The 18,347-nt window shown below is 45.4% G+C and overlaps 1 protein-coding gene across 1 annotated transcript; it reads left to right on the top strand.

Annotated features, from left to right (window-relative positions):
* The first annotated feature begins 433 nt into the window (after positions 1 to 433).
* On the top strand, positions 434 to 2,740 carry LOC143572894 (protein trichome birefringence-like 34). Its single transcript, XM_077057928.1, has 5 exons — positions 434 to 861; positions 996 to 1,170; positions 1,561 to 1,757; positions 1,995 to 2,162; positions 2,365 to 2,740. The coding sequence occupies exons 1-5, from the start codon at positions 434 to 436 to the stop codon at positions 2,738 to 2,740; spliced, it is 1,344 nt and encodes a 447-aa protein (XP_076914043.1).
* The last annotated feature ends 15,607 nt before the right edge of the window (positions 2,741 to 18,347 follow it).

Raw genomic sequence — 18,347 nt, 5'->3', positions numbered from 1 at the left:
GGTTTCTTTGTCTGGTCTCTACAACTTTTGCAACTTGTATTTTCAGCCATTATAACCACTTGTATAATGATGTCATATATATATATGCCTGTTGGTTATATATACGCACAATATCACCCTTGTATAATTACAAAAGTCAACTTAATGATTTGAGTTTGACAATCACATGTGGCAATCACAAGTCCCTCAGTACTTATCAAACAAATGAAGTTCAAGCATGTGGTTAAATCAAATTGATCCTTCTAATTCCTCATGCATAAGTACAATGAATGATACTCTCCTTTGGATGGTACAAAGTCCTCCAGCTTTTCATACTTTTGGAGAACTTCCAGCTATCAAGGAGACGAAAAGCTCTGTGAAGTACAAGATTCTAATCTCTCTGCCTATACGACTCCTTCAAGTGTGTGTGTGCGCGCACGCCCGTGTGAGAGAGATGGGTAAGAAGCATTCTTCAATGGTATGGGACATGAAGACCATGTTCTATTGTAGCATAATCATGTTCTTCCTTGGAGGAATAGCAACTATAAGCTTTTATAGAAACAATAGCAAAGAAGCTGTGAGTAGCAACATTAAAGTTACTCATACTACTGCAAATGGAAATGCAGATATAGATACCAATAAAAAGAACAACACACAAGGTTTTGATCATCAAAGAATGAGAGAAATCACACCGTCTTCCTTAACGGAAACATGCGATTTGTTCTCAGGCAGATGGGTCCATGATAATAAGAGTCATTACCCTTTATATAAAGAAGATGAATGCCCTTTAATGTATGGTGATTTGGCTTGCCAAACTTATGGCAGAAAGGATTCCAAGTATCAACAATGGAGATGGCAACCCCATGGCTGTGACTTCCCTAGGTTTCTCTTTCTCACTCTCACACTCTCTAGCTTCTACATGAAACAATAATCAAGTGACCGATATTACTAATAATTATCCTACATTGTTTGTAGTTTGATAATTTCTAATGTTTTATCGTTCGGCAAATGAACAGATTTGATGGAAATGATGTAGTAGAAAGACCAAAGGGTAAATGGCTATTGTTTGTGGGAGATTCGGTAAACAGGAACCAATGGGATTCGATGATGTGCATGCTCTATAAATCAATCCCAGGGAAAAAGAAGCTTAAGCTTGGTCTCAATCGTACCTTGTACAGCTTTAGGGCCAGGGTAAGTATATATGTCCTACCTTTTATCTACAGAAATAACATTCAAAGACCAAACTGAACGATAGATCCATCCGTGAATACATACTGATTCACGGACGGTAAAATAAAACTCTCAAAAAGTACATATTTTTGTACGTTGGTGATCCCTCTGTGATCATCAGATCGAGACGAATATGTAGTCACTCAAAGTTGTTTTGTTTTGTAGTGAAATTATTTAAGACTACTCATTTTCTTCTTATTAATAAACATAAAGATACATAGTTTGAATATTGTAACGTGAATAATCTGAGAACAACACAAGTGATTACACATTTTATAGAATTGTATATATTTGGTTATCTCAAAGGGTATTCTTTAAATGATGATAGTAACAAGTTGTTAAACAAAACAGGACTACAATATGTCGGTTGATTACTACTGGGCTCCGATGCTGGTCGAATTCAATGGTGATGATCCATCAAACCATAGCCTTGACCATCGAACTGTTCGAATTGAATCCATCAAGAAACATGGCAGGCATTGGGTTGATGCAGATATACTCGTCTTTAATACATATCTGTGGTGGAGATTACCAATAATAAGGCTCTTGTAAGTTCTTAACAAAAGAAAATAAAACCTTAAAAAAAAAATTGGTGTTACCTTCTGAGTTATTTTTGGAACTTATTATGCTTTTAGAAAGTTTGCTTCGCCTATAGGCTAAAGGGTAGCAAAATGCCTAGTGCCTAGTCGCCTAGAAGTATAAGAAGTTCTAAAAATCAACTAGAAATACCAATCTCGTTCCTAAAACATCTACTAAAAAATTTCGTCTCTTGGTTTCCAAATCAGGAAGGGTCCGGGATCATTGTTGGGCGGTCCTAATCAAGTGTACGATGAAGTTGATAATATTCGAGCATACAAGATGGTTCTCCAAACATGGTCTAAATGGGTGCAGACACATATTGACCCTGCAAAAACCAAGATGTTTTTCATGAGCCTTACAGCAACTCATTCAAAGTACCAACAAAAATATACCTTAATTCTTTATTCTCTTTTGGTTTTTTCACTACTAGAAAACTCAGTCGACAAATTTACTACCTTAAGAACTCGTTCGCAAAATGCTACTGATTTTGCGAATGCTTTTTCCGGTTGCAAATGCCTAGTTTTCTAGTGGTATTTCTTCGGTTGTTAACTTACTCTTTTCTTTCATAATTTGTAGAGCTAAAGATTGGGGAGGAGAGAATCAAGCAACATGTTACAAAGAGACCGAGCCAGTGACGGTTGATGGATTCTGGGAAAGTGGAACCACTCGGCAGATGCTAAGAATATTAGAGTCATCATTGAGCAAATTGAAAGCTAAAGGGGTGAATGTGCAATTGATAAACATAACGCAACTAACACAATATCGAAAAGATGCACACCCTACGGTCTACCGGAGACTATGGCATCCCTTAACCGAAGAGCAAAAAAAGAACCCACAACGTGCTTCTGATTGTACACGTTGGTGTCTTCCTGGAGTTCCCGACATTTGGAATGAGCTTCTGTTGGCTTACATTTTTCCAACAACAAAACCACCAACCTTAAACTATTCATGATAACCAACTAAATGATAACACATAGTTTTGTTTTCATGCGATACAAATTAAATGAAACTATTCATGTTTCATGATCCAACCTTTTAAGCTATTGATTTTTAGGTTAGTAGAATTGAAGGACACCTAAAAATGTATTGTTATTATTGATCATTTATGTTTCAAGGCATCAACTCTAACAATGTTACAATTTCATTGCTTTTCACTTGGGTTTGTACTTCTTGTTACCGTTAAATTACCATATATGAAAATCACTCTTAATTATAGTGAATCCATAGGAAAAAAAATATTGGCTCGGCCACTCATCATAGTCGTGCTATGATTCTTGATTGTTTCTTCATTGTTAACTAAGGCTTTATGTAGTGGGCGAATAAATGAGGCGATAATGGAGGTTTTGGGGCGAGAACACCGCCCCCTGGGCTACAAAGGGGCGAAATTATGTGGGCGAAAAGGGGAGGGGCGATATTCTGTTGTATCTTTGCTTTCTTGTTTCATTTATTATTATTATATTTTGTATGTGTGAGAGATATATGTATATATATGTATACATTATTATTATATTACTATTGTAGCCCCTACACCATTACACCCCAAAAACAAATTCTCACCCCTTGCTGACTGGACGTCACACGGCACAAAACGCCCCAATTTGTAGCCCCTCTACTACACATAGCCTAATATACATGTATATGTATATATATATATATATATATATATATATATATAATTGTGTAGAAAGCTAAAATAGTGTAGAAAACTAAAAGAAGATTGTACTATATAGTATCGACTATTGCACAACGTAAAAAGAAGTGACGCCACTTTAATATTAACATCGTATTCTCGGGTTTATAATACAAGGAAAAGAAATGGTGAGATTGGATAGAGAAAGAAAGAAAAAGAAATTATATACTTAAAAGCATTCTCGAGTTAAAATAAAATAAAAGAAAAGAAAGTGTTTATTACATTCTTGAGTTAGATTGGAAGGAAAAGATATGAAAAAAAATTGTAACTTTACAATTATATCCTCATAACATGGAAAAAAAATTAAGATAGGATAAATTGGTAATATGGTAATGAGATATAAAATTTCTTTTACAATCCGGCCATATTTGGCAGGAAAGTTTTGAAGAAAAAAAGGTTAACTTTTCCTTTCATTCTCTTTGTTTTCATTTAATGAAAAAACTCAAGAATGAAGAAAGAAAAATTTTGTTATCTTTTCTTTCCAATCCCTTAAATAAAAAACTAAAGAATATAGTGTAAGGCTTTCATTGCACCAAAACGTGCTCCTTTAGCTCCTGCTCCTGCTTTATTTAAATATTTTTAATCCCAATTAACAAATCTTAATAATTGGTACATCATAATATTATAAATCAAATATATGGGCTTGGATCTTGTGAAGTACAAATCACGAAACAGTTGAGTGTTGTCGTTCAATTTTTTTCTTTAAATCTACAGCAAATAAACTACTAAATTTAAAAAAAAAATTGTTACACCTCACCATTTTATTGTAGTGTTTGTGGACATTGAACACGTAGTTTCAAGTAAGATTCTTTGTCTGTTATAAAAATTGATCATACCTCAAAAAAAACTCACCACCGTTGTCACAATAGAATCGTTTAATAGTTTTGCCAATTGGGACTTTACCATTTTACAAAAGTGGTCACTCGCTTCATATTTGTGTCTTAAAAGGAAAACCAAAACTGGGCGACTTTAATCATCAACAATGGCTAAAAAAAATTTTCTCGTATGAGGGACAAGGTTATGTATTTCCCCCGTATATCACAATGTAAAAGTTTATTCAATCTTTAGTTTTAATAACATTAACAGTGAAGGATAATCTAGTATGTTTAGCTTTAGCACACAAATCACAAATGACATGTCTGTGAACTTGAATGACCAATATTGATAAAACGGTCATAGCTGGTTCTGTTTTCTAATTAATATATGTTTCCTAATTTCATTGTAATTAAAATAGGTAATGTCTTGGCTAGCAAGTTATGTTAGTCTATATAAGCCGATGATGGTTAAATATTATAGAACACACAAGAATGCAATATGGAACCGAGTTAGGGCTCATCAAGAACACATGAGATGCAATCGAATTAGGGTTCATCAAGAGTTAAGCCGAGTTAGGGTTTGACAAATTGTAATCGGTTTTTTGAGTTAGATTTTTTTATTACTATAAAATATAGTTATTCGTTTAGTTCATGATTTATATCGGTCGGGACTTGAATTCGTATCAGAGCTGTTACGCTCTTGGTGTCATCCATCAAAGTCGTGATTGATAAGGAGAGTTCGGTCAAGTCGTGATCGAATTGCAAGTGTTTGCTAGCGGCAGGAAGCTAGTAGGTTGTTCGTGCAACGACAACTCAAAAACAAGTTGGTTTCCGATCAGTACTATTCCAAAAGGTACCGACCAACGAACAATTCAAGTGTGGTTATGTTCAAGAAGTTTACCAACGTTTATACTGAATTGTTATCGAATTTAAGAGAAAACGAGGCGTGGAATTGCTAACAACAATTTATTTGTATGCTCTTTTCTTTCAAAGGCAATTTGGTTAATTCTAGAAAAAAAAAGTCAACGGTGAAGTCGCGTGGCGGGTTTTTTTAGGAGTTAATAAGTAACACTATTGCAAACATAATAATTAAATTAGCAGGAAAGGCCCCTGAAGTTTTCTTTTTATTGTTAACGATCAAGGGGTGATCGAAATAAAGAATCGAAGACCGGTCAAGAAGGAATCAGAAGTTTGGTGATTGAGACAATCGGGTTGCGATCTGGTGATTTTCGCGACTAGTTTTTAACAAGTCTTTCGTTCAAAGACTCATTTTCGTGCACAATATAAGTCGTGATTGTTACTCATAATCTGCCCGGGGTCACTTAGTGTTTCTTCATTTTGAAATTTGAAGAGTTGGTGGATGGATAACAACCCAATACCTCAAACGTCGTGCGACGGTTTCTTCTGACTGTGTCAGGACGTGCCAGAAGTTATGGCGACATGACATTATGTGGTCATTCCAGTTGCTTTTTCAGGCGCGTGGGCACGGGATTTCGGGCGCGTGGCCGCGAAATCTCTGGCACACGTCCTTTTGACAGCTGTTGCCAGCTTGCCTTTGCCACGCGTCATAGTTTCATTGCACCTTTGATTTCTCTCTCTTCCGTATTAAATTCATCGCATTAATTGCGATTACTATATAAAGGGGGAGAGGGTTATTTGCAATTCACACTTTCCACTTTCATCTCTTCTTCTCCAGTAATTTCTGGCGAATTTCTCTTTTTCGGTAAAGCATTACTCTGAAATTTCTTCTTTCTTCCACCATGTCTTCTCACGATGCTGATGATCAGAAGACTGCTGGCGAATGCCAGTGTTCTCTTCCTGTCGAGCTGTACCAGTATATCGTCAGGAAGTTCATGCTCGAGTCTCTCGAGCCTGAGTTTCCTGAGCCCCACCATACTGTGTACGATGCCCCTAGTGGCAAGATCGGGGTTTATGCTGCATTCTTTGTCTACGGAAACCTTAGGTTTCCGTTGACAAAGTTTGTGTACCGTGTCCTGGAGAGGCACGGTGTGCACCTGACAGAGGTGCACCCCATGGCCATTGCCAAGGTCCGGCACTTTGAGTGGGTGTGCCGGATACTGGGCCTTGAGCCCCTCGTTGACCGTCTGATGACCTTCTACACTTGGAGGTGCATCCAGGGGTGGTACACTCTTACAACCCGTATCAAGGGTTTAAAGATTTGTACCACCGAGCGGAGTCTTCGCTCATGGAGAAGAGAGTTCTTCTTCATATCCGCTCGCGCCATCCCCATCGCCATGAAGTTCAAGAATGGCCAGGCGCTTCCGAACCTTCCCGCCCTCAACTACGAGGAGGCGGAATGGTTCTCGAAGATATCCCGGGTCCAGTCCCCGGTTTTCCGTTTTCCGGAGTCGGCGATGGTGATGCTGGGGATGAGCCGGGTGTGGAAGGCGGCGAATGCGGATAAGGTTCCGATCGTCCTTGAATATGGTTCGAACTCTGTCCCTTATGGTACGTCTTGTTTCATTTTGCTGACTTCGATTTTTTCTAACTTTCTTGTTGATTTCAGAGGGGAACGATCTTCAGTCGCTCCTGAACCCGCGGGAGGAAGATGGTCCCGCGCGGATGGGTACTCGTGCTCTGGACGAGAACGAGTTGCCCATCTTAGAGCAGACCGCGGGTCGGTTCGTGGAGGTTTACCCGCCAGGCCAAGAGATCCTGAGCCACCGACGGCCAGGTAAGCCTATCTTCTACCCTGAACCTCTCAATGCTGTGCCTGCTGCTGGAGTTGACATTTCTTCTTCTGAGGAATCCGCAGAAGGTCCTCCACTGGTGCGGAAGAAAAAGGCTGCCGTCGGGAAAGGCAAGGAGAAGGTGGCCTCTACGGCCGACCCGGTAGTCCTATCTGACTCGGAGTCAGATAGTGCAGAGGTGGCGGGGAAGCCCGGTGGTGAGGAGACCACCGCTCCGGAGGCTGTAGCTGTTACCTCCGGGGAGGCAGCGACGACGACGGTTACCGGTGTCAAGAGGCCGGCTCCATCGGGTTCGCCCCCGCTCGTCCGTACGTTCAAGCTCAAGAAACCCCGTAAGTACCCCCATAATTCTTGTCTAGATTTGTTGTTTCAAATAAATTTTTCTAACACTTTTGCTTGTGCAGGTGTGGATGTTGACGCATTCCAGGGTGGAGTTGGAGCAAGTATTCCCCCGCCAATGAGGGAAGGCTCGGTCAGCCTTCCCGAGGCGTCGACCCAGGCGTCTGCGCCTGCTTCCGTTGGTTCCAGCCTCCCTGAGGCTGTTCCAGCTGAGAAGGTGTCTCCGCCGGCCGTGAGTGCAATTTTTACAGCATCTTTCACGGAGCCGGCGGTTACTGTTGCTGAGGAGGCGACGCCAACAATGGCTACCACAGCGGCTGCCACTATACCTGCGCCACCGGCACCGACGGCCGGACCATCAGGTACGCGCCGGGCTTCCCGCCGATCTATGCCACCTTCCCGTCTGCCTGACCTGTTGGATGGATTTCCTTTAGGTTCAGGTGATGGGTTTGGCGGCTATCGGCCTGTTATTGACCCTACAGGTACGTAGGGTTCTTTTTCCTTTGTATATTTTTGTCATCTTTTCCTAACTGCCTTTGTTTCTTTTGCAGTGTCGGATTCCAATGAAGTGTATGTTCCAAGATGGAACATACGCCGAGGAACAACCCTTCGCACCCCTTGTTCCAAGATGGAACAACGCTCCTCATGGTGCGTTGGGGGAAGCCATGGCTAGCTACCAGGAGGGTAGGCTAACCAATGAGCTTCGGGTTCTCCAAGCCCGGATGCAGCCCCGCGTCGAGCTGCTTTGTCGTGAAAACGACAAGTTAAAAGCAGCTCGCGCCAAAGAAATATCTGAGACGCGGGCTCTGCGGGAGGAGAACCGGCAGTTGGCCACTGCCGCCGCCGAGAAGGAGAGAGCATTCAAGGCCCTCGAGGTTGAAGTCCAGGCGCGACTCGAGGCCCGCTCCAAGGCTGCCCAAGCTGTGAATGAACAGCTTCGGCTGGCTAAGGAGACTGCGCGAAACTCAACTGAGAGGGCTGCCAAGGCTGAAGCTGTTGCTGAGCCGCTTCGCGAAGAGAATGAGCAGCTTAAATGCAAATTAAAGGCTCTTCAGCATGCTCATGACGCCTTGGCAATGGAAGATGCCAAGAAGCTGCAGGAGATCCTTGACCAGAGGGGGGTGCTTGACCGCACTGAAAGGAAACTCAAAAGCGTCGAAGAGGCTGCCGCCAAGGAAGTTCAACTTGCCAACCTTGATAAAAGCGGAGCCGAACGTGATTACAAAGAAAGTCAAGCTACCCTCCAATGGCTGCTTCGAGAAGCGTTGCCTCAGGTATCTTTATCTTTTTCTTTACGCTTTCCGCTCGTAATTAGAAAATGTTCTAACTTGTATTCTTTTGTAGGTTGTGCGTCGGGTCCTTTCAGAGACCTCTTACGACGATGCAATGAGCGCAGCCCTCAACGCTTCTCATGAGGATGGGGAGAAGACTGGCTTCCTGCTTGGTCTAGGGTTTGCTGAGAGAGGCTTTCCGCCCTCCAACTTCCCTTTATTCAATGTTAACACTGCAGCTGCTTATGACCAAGCAGTGAACCAGTACGCTGCCTTCCCGCATCCGGTGGTGGAGAAGGTGAATGAAGCTGCTGATGCTGATGATGGGCTAAACATCCTTAAGACTTTCCTTGGACAGCCGCGCTCTGACGGTGCTGGTCCAAGCGGAGGTGGCCCTGAAGCCTGATCCTGAAGATCCCTTCCCACTGCTAGGATAGACTTAGCTTTGTATAGATTTCTTTTAGGCGGGTAGTTACCCGGCCACTGTTGTAATATATCATTGAAATATACGATTGTTATTCCTTTCATTGGATTCTTTGCTTTATAAACTTATGACTTGCATACTTAGTTTAAATTAGCAATTTTCCAAGTGTTTAGAATAAGTTAACCTGTGAACGTGGTTGATGATGGGTTAGAGTTTTGCTTCCTCCTTCGTGATTGTGCGGGTATAACCGTCACTTGCACTTGGTAGGATGGCTGAACTTTTGCCTTCATCTGACCGCGTGTAGGTTTTTCTTATCCTTTTTTAAGTGTTCATAAGTTAACCTTTTAACGTGGTAGATGGTAAGTTAAGTTTGGCTTCCTTGTTTGTGATTGTGCGGGTAAGACCGTCACTTGCACTTACACGGATGGCTAAACTTTACCTACATCTGACCTGCGTGTAGGTTTTCCTTAGAACTTTTTAACATTTTGGCGTTGTGTTTATGCGGGTATTGCCGCCTTCCACACGCAACTACTTCTTCCCGTAAGGGAAGTTCATAGGTTACAAGCTATCAATACATTATGAAAGGAGAATCATTTCCATTAGAAGTGGCTCTAGGCCTTTTCTTTACAAGTTGGAATTGATCTACATATAACATTTGCGTAATTGAGCTCCATTCCATGTTCTAGGGATGGGAGTGCCATCGAGCCTTTCGAGCCGGTATGCGCCCTTTCCCAGAACTTCTTTGATAACGTATGGCCCTTCCCAAATCGGGGCCAACTTTCCTGGGCGTTGTTGGTTCGAAGCCTCGTTGTTACGCAGTATGTAGTCTCCTTCATTGAAATTGCAGAGTTTTACCCGCGTGTTGTAGTATTTTTGCATTTGTCGTTTGTAGTTTTCTTCACGCACGGCGGCTAAGTCTCTGCGCTCTTCGGTTAGCATAAGGTCTAACCGTCTTTCCGCATCATTGTCTTCTGGTTGGATTAAGACCCTTGGTGAGGGTAAACCGATTTCGACTGGGATCATGGCTTCAGTGCCATAAGTGAGACTGAACGGGGTTTCTCCCGTACTGGTCTTCTTCAGCGTTCTGTTTGCCCAAAGGACGTGTGGAAGCTCGTCCACCCAACCGGATCTATGTTCCAAGAGTCTTCTCTTTATGCCTTCGACGATGCTCTTATTTGCTCTTTCCACCTCACCGTTACCTTGCGGGTGTGCCACTGAGGTAAAGGTGTGGGTGATTTGAAGTTCTTTCAGCCACTGCTGTAGCTTCTTGTCAGCAAAGTTGGTGCCATTATCGCTTACCAAATTCTGTGGAAGTCCAAAACGACAAATAATAAATTCCCAAATGAATTTTTTGATATGCTTTGCGGTTGTTTGGGCTAAAGGTTTCGCTTCTATCCATTTGGTGAAGTAGTCAATGGCTACCACTAGGAACTGAACATTCCCAGCTGCTGTAGGAAATGGGCCTGTCACGTCAATGGCCCACTTCTGAAATGGCCACGAGGAAGTGACAGGAACAAGTTCATTTTTCGGGCGATGCGTGTTGGGTGCGTAAAGCTGGCAAGATCTGCATTTTCTGATGTATGCCAACGCGTCCATATGCATCCCCGGCCAGAAGTATCCCGCGTTGTTTAGCTTGGCTACCACAGCGCGGGGGCCTGCGTGTACTCCACAGATGCCTTCGTGAACCTCCCTTAGGAGGTAGTCAGCATCTTGGTTGTCCACGCATCTTAACAATGGGCCAAGAAAGTTACGTCTGTAAAGGGTGTCATTGACCAGCTGATAATTCAGTGCTTTACAGCGTAGTTTTCTTGCCTGTGACTTTGACTCTGGTAACGTTCCTGCTTCAAGGTATTTTATTATTGGGGTCATCCATGTTTCTGTACCGGTTTGGATGACACAAATTTCCTTGTGCGGGACTGATGGTGTTTCGAGGAGTTCAACGCGGATGTCCTTTCCCAAGTGGGTGAAGGCCAGTGATGCAAGCTTGCTTAACGCATCCGCAGATTTGTTTTCGCTGCGCTTGACGTGTATCACTTTACAATCATTAAAATCGCGCATGATGGCTTTGGCCTGGGCAAGGTACAGGGCCATTGTGTCGTTCACAGTCGTGTACGTCCCGTTTATTTGGTTTGCCACTAGCATGGAATCTACATGGGCTTCCAAATTTTTTACACCCATTTTACGCGCAATCCTCAATCCGGCCAGGAATGCTTCATATTCAGCTTCGTTATTCGTACTTGGAAAATCCAGCCGAATAGCGTAAGTATATTCCTGGCCTGCTGGATTTGTTAATTTTAACCCTGCGCCTGAACCCTCGTTACTAGCTGCTCCATCAGTGTAGAGTCGCCAGACCTCATTGATTTCGTGTGCTGGGGAGGGTTGAACCTCCTCCTGACACTCTTTCTCCCGTGAAGCGGGGACTTCTGCAATAAAATCAGCCATGTGGATCCGTTTTTGGCTGGGGATCCGTTTCCTTACGCTTCCCTTTCGCCCTATGGCGAGGGTTCGCGTCGGTGTCGGAGTCTTCCCTCTCGTCGTCTGAGTACTCGTACTCACTACTCATGTTGAGGTGCTGGCGATTTTATTGCAGAAGTCCCCGCTTCACGGGAGAAAGAGTGTCAGGAGGAGGTTCAACCCTCCCCAGCACACGAAATCAATGAGGTCTGGCGACTCTACACTGATGGAGCAGCTAGTAACGAGGGTTCAGGCGCAGGGTTAAAATTAACAAATCCAGCAGGCCAGGAATATACTTACGCTATTCGGCTGGATTTTCCAAGTACGAATAACGAAGCTGAATATGAAGCATTCCTGGCCGGATTGAGGATTGCGCGTAAAATGGGTGTAAAAAATTTGGAAGCCCATGTAGATTCCATGCTAGTGGCAAACCAAATAAACGGGACGTACACGGCTGTGAACGACACAATGGCCCTGTACCTTGCCCAGGCCAAAGCCATCATGCGCGATTTTAATGATTGTAAAGTGATACACGTCAAGCGCAGCGAAAACAAATCTGCGGATGCGTTAAGCAAGCTTGCATCACTGGCCTTCACCCACTTGGGAAAGGACATCCGCGTTGAACTCCTCGAAACACCATCAGTCCCGCACAAGGAAATTTGTGTCATCCAAACCGGTACAGAAACATGGATGACCCCAATAATAAAATACCTTGAAGCAGGAACGTTACCAGAGTCAAAGTCACAGGCAAGAAAACTACGCTGTAAAGCACTGAATTATCAGCTGGTCAATGACACCCTTTACAGACGTAACTTTCTTGGCCCATTGTTAAGATGCGTGGACAACCAAGATGCTGACTACCTCCTAAGGGAGGTTCACGAAGGCATCTGTGGAGTACACGCAGGCCCCCGCGCTGTGGTAGCCAAGCTAAACAACGCGGGATACTTCTGGCCGGGGATGCATATGGACGCGTTGGCATACATCAGAAAATGCAGATCTTGCCAGCTTTACGCACCCAACACGCATCGCCCGAAAAATGAACTTGTTCCTGTCACTTCCTCGTGGCCATTTCAGAAGTGGGCCATTGACGTGACAGGCCCATTTCCTACAGCAGCTGGGAATGTTCAGTTCCTAGTGGTAGCCATTGACTACTTCACCAAATGGATAGAAGCGAAACCTTTAGCCCAAACAACCGCAAAGCATATCAAAAAATTCATTTGGGAATTTATTATTTGTCGTTTTGGACTTCCACAGAATTTGGTAAGCGATAATGGCACCAACTTTGCTGACAAGAAGCTACAGCAGTGGCTGAAAGAACTTCAAATCACCCACACCTTTACCTCAGTGGCACACCCGCAAGGTAACGGTGAGGTGGAAAGAGCAAATAAGAGCATCGTCGAAGGCATAAAGAGAAGACTCTTGGAACATAGATCCGGTTGGGTGGACGAGCTTCCACACGTCCTTTGGGCAAACAGAACGCTGAAGAAGACCAGTACGGGAGAAACCCCGTTCAGTCTCACTTATGGCACTGAAGCCATGATCCCAGTCGAAATCGGTTTACCCTCACCAAGGGTCTTAATCCAACCAGAAGACAATGATGCGGAAAGACGGTTAGACCTTATGCTAACCGAAGAGCGCAGAGACTTAGCCGCCGTGCGTGAAGAAAACTACAAACGACAAATGCAAAAATACTACAACACGCGGGTAAAACTCTGCAATTTCAATGAAGGAGACTACATACTGCGTAACAACGAGGCTTCGAACCAACAACGCCCAGGAAAGTTGGCCCCGATTTGGGAAGGGCCATACGTTATCAAAGAAGTTATGGGAAAGGGCGCATACCGGCTCGAAAGGCTCGATGGCACTCCCATCCCTAGAACATGGAATGGAGCTCAATTACGCAAATGTTATATGTAGATCAATTCCAACTTGTAAAGAAAAGGCCTAGAGCCACTTCTAATGGAAATGATTCTCCTTTCATGATGTATTGATAGCTTGTAACCTATGAACTTCCCTTACGGGAAGAAGTAGTTGCGTGTGGAAGGCGGCAATACCCGCATAAACACAACGCCAAAATGTTAAAAAGTTCTAAGGAAAACCTACACGCAGGTCAGATGTAGGTAAAGTTTAGCCATCCGTGTAAGTGCAAGTGACGGTCTTACCCGCACAAGCACAAACAAGGAAGCCAAACTTAACTTACCATCTACCACGTTAAAAGGTTAACTTATGAACACTTAAAAAAGGATAAGAAAAACCTACACGCGGTCAGATGAAGGCAAAAGTTCAGCCATCCTACCAAGTGCAAGTGACGGTTATACCCGCACAATCACGAAGGAGGAAGCAAAACTCTAACCCATCATCAACCACGTTCACAGGTTAACTTATTCTAAACACTTGGAAAATTGCTAATTTAAACTAAGTATGCAAGTCATAAGTTTATAAAGCAAAGAATCCAATGAAAGGAATAACAATCGTATATTTCAATGATATATTACAACAGTGGCCGGGTAACTACCCGCCTAAAAGAAATCTATACAAAGCTAAGTCTATCCTAGCAGTGGGAAGGGATCTTCAGGATCAGGCTTCAGGGCCACCTCCGCTTGGACCAGCACCGTCAGAGCGCGGCTGTCCAAGGAAAGTCTTAAGGATGTTTAGCCCATCATCAGCATCAGCAGCTTCATTCACCTTCTCCACCACCGGATGCGGGAAGGCAGCGTACTGGTTCACTGCTTGGTCATAAGCAGCTGCAGTGTTAACATTGAATAAAGGGAAGTTGGAGGGCGGAAAGCCTCTCTCAGCAAACCCTAGACCAAGCAGGAAGCCAGTCTTCTCCCCATCCTCATGAGAAGCGTTGAGGGCTGCGCTCATTGCATCGTCGTAAGAGGTCTCTGAAAGGACCCGACGCACAACCTACAAAAGAATACAAGTTAGAACATTTTCTAATTACGAGCGGAAAGCGTAAAGAAAAAGATAAAGATACCTGAGGCAACGCTTCTCGAAGCAGCCATTGGAGGGTAGCTTGACTTTCTTTGTAATCACGTTCGGCTCCGCTTTTATCAAGGTTGGCAAGTTGAACTTCCTTGGCGGCAGCCTCTTCGACGCTTTTGAGTTTCCTTTCAGTGCGGTCAAGCACCCCCCTCTGGTCAAGGATCTCCTGCAGCTTCTTGGCATCTTCCATTGCCAAGGCGTCATGAGCATGCTGAAGAGCCTTTAATTTGCATTTAAGCTGCTCATTCTCTTCGCGAAGCGGCTCAGCAACAGCTTCAGCCTTGGCAGCCCTCTCAGTTGAGTTTCGCGCAGTCTCCTTAGCCAGCCGAAGCTGTTCATTCACAGCTTGGGCAGCCTTGGAGCGGGCCTCGAGTCGCGCCTGGACTTCAACCTCGAGGGCCTTGAATGCTCTCTCCTTCTCGGCGGCGGCAGTGGCCAACTGCCGGTTCTCCTCCCGCAGAGCCCGCGTCTCAGATATTTCTTTGGCGCGAGCTGCTTTTAACTTGTCGTTTTCACGACAAAGCAGCTCGACGCGGGGCTGCATCCGGGCTTGGAGAACCCGAAGCTCATTGGTTAGCCTACCCTCCTGGTAGCTAGCCATGGCTTCCCCCAACGCACCATGAGGAGCAGCGTGGCGAGCCCAATCCACGCACTCCACAGGGGTGCGAAGGGTTGTTCCTCGGCGTATGTTCCATCTTGGAGCATACACTTCATTGGAATCCGACACTGCAAAAGAAACAAAGGCAGTTAGGAAAAGATGACAAAAATATACAAAGGAAAAAGAACCCTACGTACCTGTAGGGTCAATAACAGGCCGATAGCCGCCAAACCCATCACCTGAACCTAAAGGAAATCCATCCAACAGGTCAGGCAGACGGGAAGGTGGCATAGATCGGCGGGAAGCCCGGCGCGTACCTGATGGTCCGGCCGTCGGTGCCGGTGGCGCAGGTATAGTGGCAGCCGCTGTGGTAGCCATTGTTGGCGTCGCCTCCTCAGCAACAGTAACCGCCGGCTCCGTGAAAGATGCTGTAAAAATTGCACTCACGGCCGGCGGAGACACCTTCTCAGCTGGAACAGCCTCAGGAAGGCTGGAACCAACGGAAGCAGGCGCAGACGCCTGGGTCGACGCCTCGGGAAGGCTGACCGAGCCTTCCCTCATTGGCGGGGGAATACTTGCTCCAACTCCACCCTGGAATGCGTCAACATCCACACCTGCACAAGCAAAAGTGTTAGAAAAATTTATTTGAAACAACAAATCTAGACAAGAATTATGGGGGTACTTACGGGGTTTCTTGAGCTTGAACGTACGGACGAGCGGGGGCGAACCCGATGGAGCCGGCCTCTTGACACCGGTAACCGTCGTCGTCGCTGCCTCCCCGGAGGTAACAGCTACAGCCTCCGGAGCGGTGGTCTCCTCACCACCGGGCTTCCCCGCCACCTCTGCACTATCTGACTCCGAGTCAGATAGGACTACCGGGTCGGCCGTAGAGGCCACCTTCTCCTTGCCTTTCCCGACGGCAGCCTTTTTCTTCCGCACCAGTGGAGGACCTTCTGCGGATTCCTCAGAAGAAGAAATGTCAACTCCAGCAGCAGGCACAGCATTGAGAGGTTCAGGGTAGAAGATAGGCTTACCTGGCCGTCGGTGGCTCAGGATCTCTTGGCCTGGCGGGTAAACCTCCACGAATCGACCCGCGGTCTGCTCTAAGATGGGCAACTCGTTCTCGTCCAGAGCACGAGTACCCATCCGCGCGGGACCATCTTCCTCCCGCGGGTTCAGGAGCGACTGAAGATCGTTCCCCTCTGAAATCAACAAGAAAGTTAGAAAAAATCGAAGTCAGCAAAATGAAACAAGACGTACCATAAGGGACAGAGTTCGAACCATATTCAAGGACGATCGGAACCTTATCCGCATTCGCCGCCTTCCACACCCGGCTCATCCCCAGCATCACCATCGCCGACTCCGGAAAACGGAAAACCGGGGACTGGACCCGGGATATCTTCGAGAACCATTCCGCCTCCTCGTAGTTGAGGGCGGGAAGGTTCGGAAGCGCCTGGCCATTCTTGAACTTCATGGCGATGGGGATGGCGCGAGCGGATATGAAGAAGAACTCTCTTCTCCATGAGCGAAGACTCCGCTCGGTGGTACAAATCTTTAAACCCTTGATACGGGTTGTAAGAGTGTACCACCCCTGGATGCACCTCCAAGTGTAGAAGGTCATCAGACGGTCAACGAGGGGCTCAAGGCCCAGTATCCGGCACACCCACTCAAAGTGCCGGACCTTGGCAATGGCCATGGGGTGCACCTCTGTCAGGTGCACACCGTGCCTCTCCAGGACACGGTACACAAACTTTGTCAACGGAAACCTAAGGTTTCCGTAGACAAAGAATGCAGCATAAACCCCGATCTTGCCACTAGGGGCATCGTACACAGTATGGTGGGGCTCAGGAAACTCAGGCTCGAGAGACTCGAGCATGAACTTCCTGACGATATACTGGTACAGCTCGACAGGAAGAGAACACTGGCATTCGCCAGCAGTCTTCTGATCATCAGCATCGTGAGAAGACATGGTGGAAGAAAGAAGAAATTTCAGAGTAATGCTTTACCGAAAAAGAGAAATTCGCCGGAAATTACTGGAGAAGAAGAGATGAAAGTGGAAAGTGTGAATTGCAAATAACCCTCTCCCCCTTTATATAGTAATCGCAATTAATGCGATGAATTTAATACGGAAGAGAGAGAAATCAAAGGTGCAATGAAACTATGACGCGTGGCAAAGGCAAGCTGGCAACAGCTGTCAAAAGGACGTGTGCCAGAGATTTCGCGGCCACGCGCCCGAAATCCCGTGCCCACGCGCCTGAAAAAGCAACTGGAATGACCACATAATGTCATGTCGCCATAACTTCTGGCACGTCCTGACACAGTCAGAAGAAACCGTCGCACGACGTTTGAGGTATTGGGTTGTTATCCATCCACCAACTCTTCAAATTTCAAAATTTAAAAATTTGAAGACTAAGGTTCAAAAAAGTAAGCGGGAAAATACCCCTTACCTTGGCAAACAAGTAACCATAAGCCGGGTGTGGGTACAGTGTAAAGGCAAAACCCTTCACATACCTAACACCCGCAGGGAATTGAAGCCAAAATATTTGGCAACCAAGTAACCATAAGACGGGTGCGGGTACAGTGTAAAGGCAAAACCCTTCACATACCTAGCACCCGCAGGGAATGGACGCCAGGAATACCTTGGAAGTAAAGTAACCGTAAGACGGATGCAGGTACAGTGTAAAGGCAAAACCCTTCACATACCTAGCACCCGCTGAGAATTGAAACCAGGAAGGATCTTCTGGGCAATGCTTGCGAAAACGGAAATAATATCCCCGCATAGCGGGAACATCGAGTACTACGTTGTTTGAGGCTCCAAGATGGAATTGGTGGTTTAAACATAATTGATCACTATGTTCAAAAACTACCAGAACCACAGGGAGAATCCGCACAACTAAGACCCAATGCTCCTGACTTGCGAGGAGGTTACAGACCTACCCGCATCATACCCAAAGACCAAGCAGGAAACTCGGGAATTTCTGCAAGTGACAAGGACTTCCGCGGGAAGAACCCCCATGGAAAACCTTACAAAAACCCCTTTTCAAAACCCTTTGCTTAAGTCCAAAAGTTCACCTCACTTTATTAGACATTCGTGAGAAGAACATTGGACTGGGGGGACTTGAAGAGGTAGGTCCCAGCAGGGCTCAGTTGGTCCCGCATGACTCACCTTGAACAGGGATGTCTGCGCAAAGACCATCTACTCCCGCAGGACCCACCATGCTCAGAGAAGCCTACGCGCAGTATGCAAGCTGCATACGCAGGGAAAAGCC

This window comes from Bidens hawaiensis, unplaced genomic scaffold, assembly GCF_021521415.1.
Source record: "Bidens hawaiensis isolate Kalapana, Puna unplaced genomic scaffold, B.hawaiensis_p1.1 tig00026143_1, whole genome shotgun sequence".
Lineage (NCBI taxonomy): Eukaryota > Viridiplantae > Streptophyta > Magnoliopsida > Asterales > Asteraceae > Bidens > Bidens hawaiensis.
This window is presented reverse-complemented; position numbering and strand designations above follow the sequence as displayed.

What these genes read in the sequence shown, in the direction of transcription:
- LOC143572894 (XM_077057928.1), top strand. Translation starts at nt 434, where the DNA reads ATGGGTAAGAAGCATTCTTCAATGGTATGGGACATGAAGACCATGTTC. An exon ending in CATGGCTGTGACTTCCCTAG is followed by an intron (nt 862 to 995) that starts GTTTCTCTTTCT and finishes GCAAATGAACAG; the next exon opens with ATTTGATGGAAATGATGTAG. An exon ending in TGTACAGCTTTAGGGCCAGG is followed by an intron (nt 1,171 to 1,560) that starts GTAAGTATATAT and finishes TAAACAAAACAG; the next exon opens with GACTACAATATGTCGGTTGA.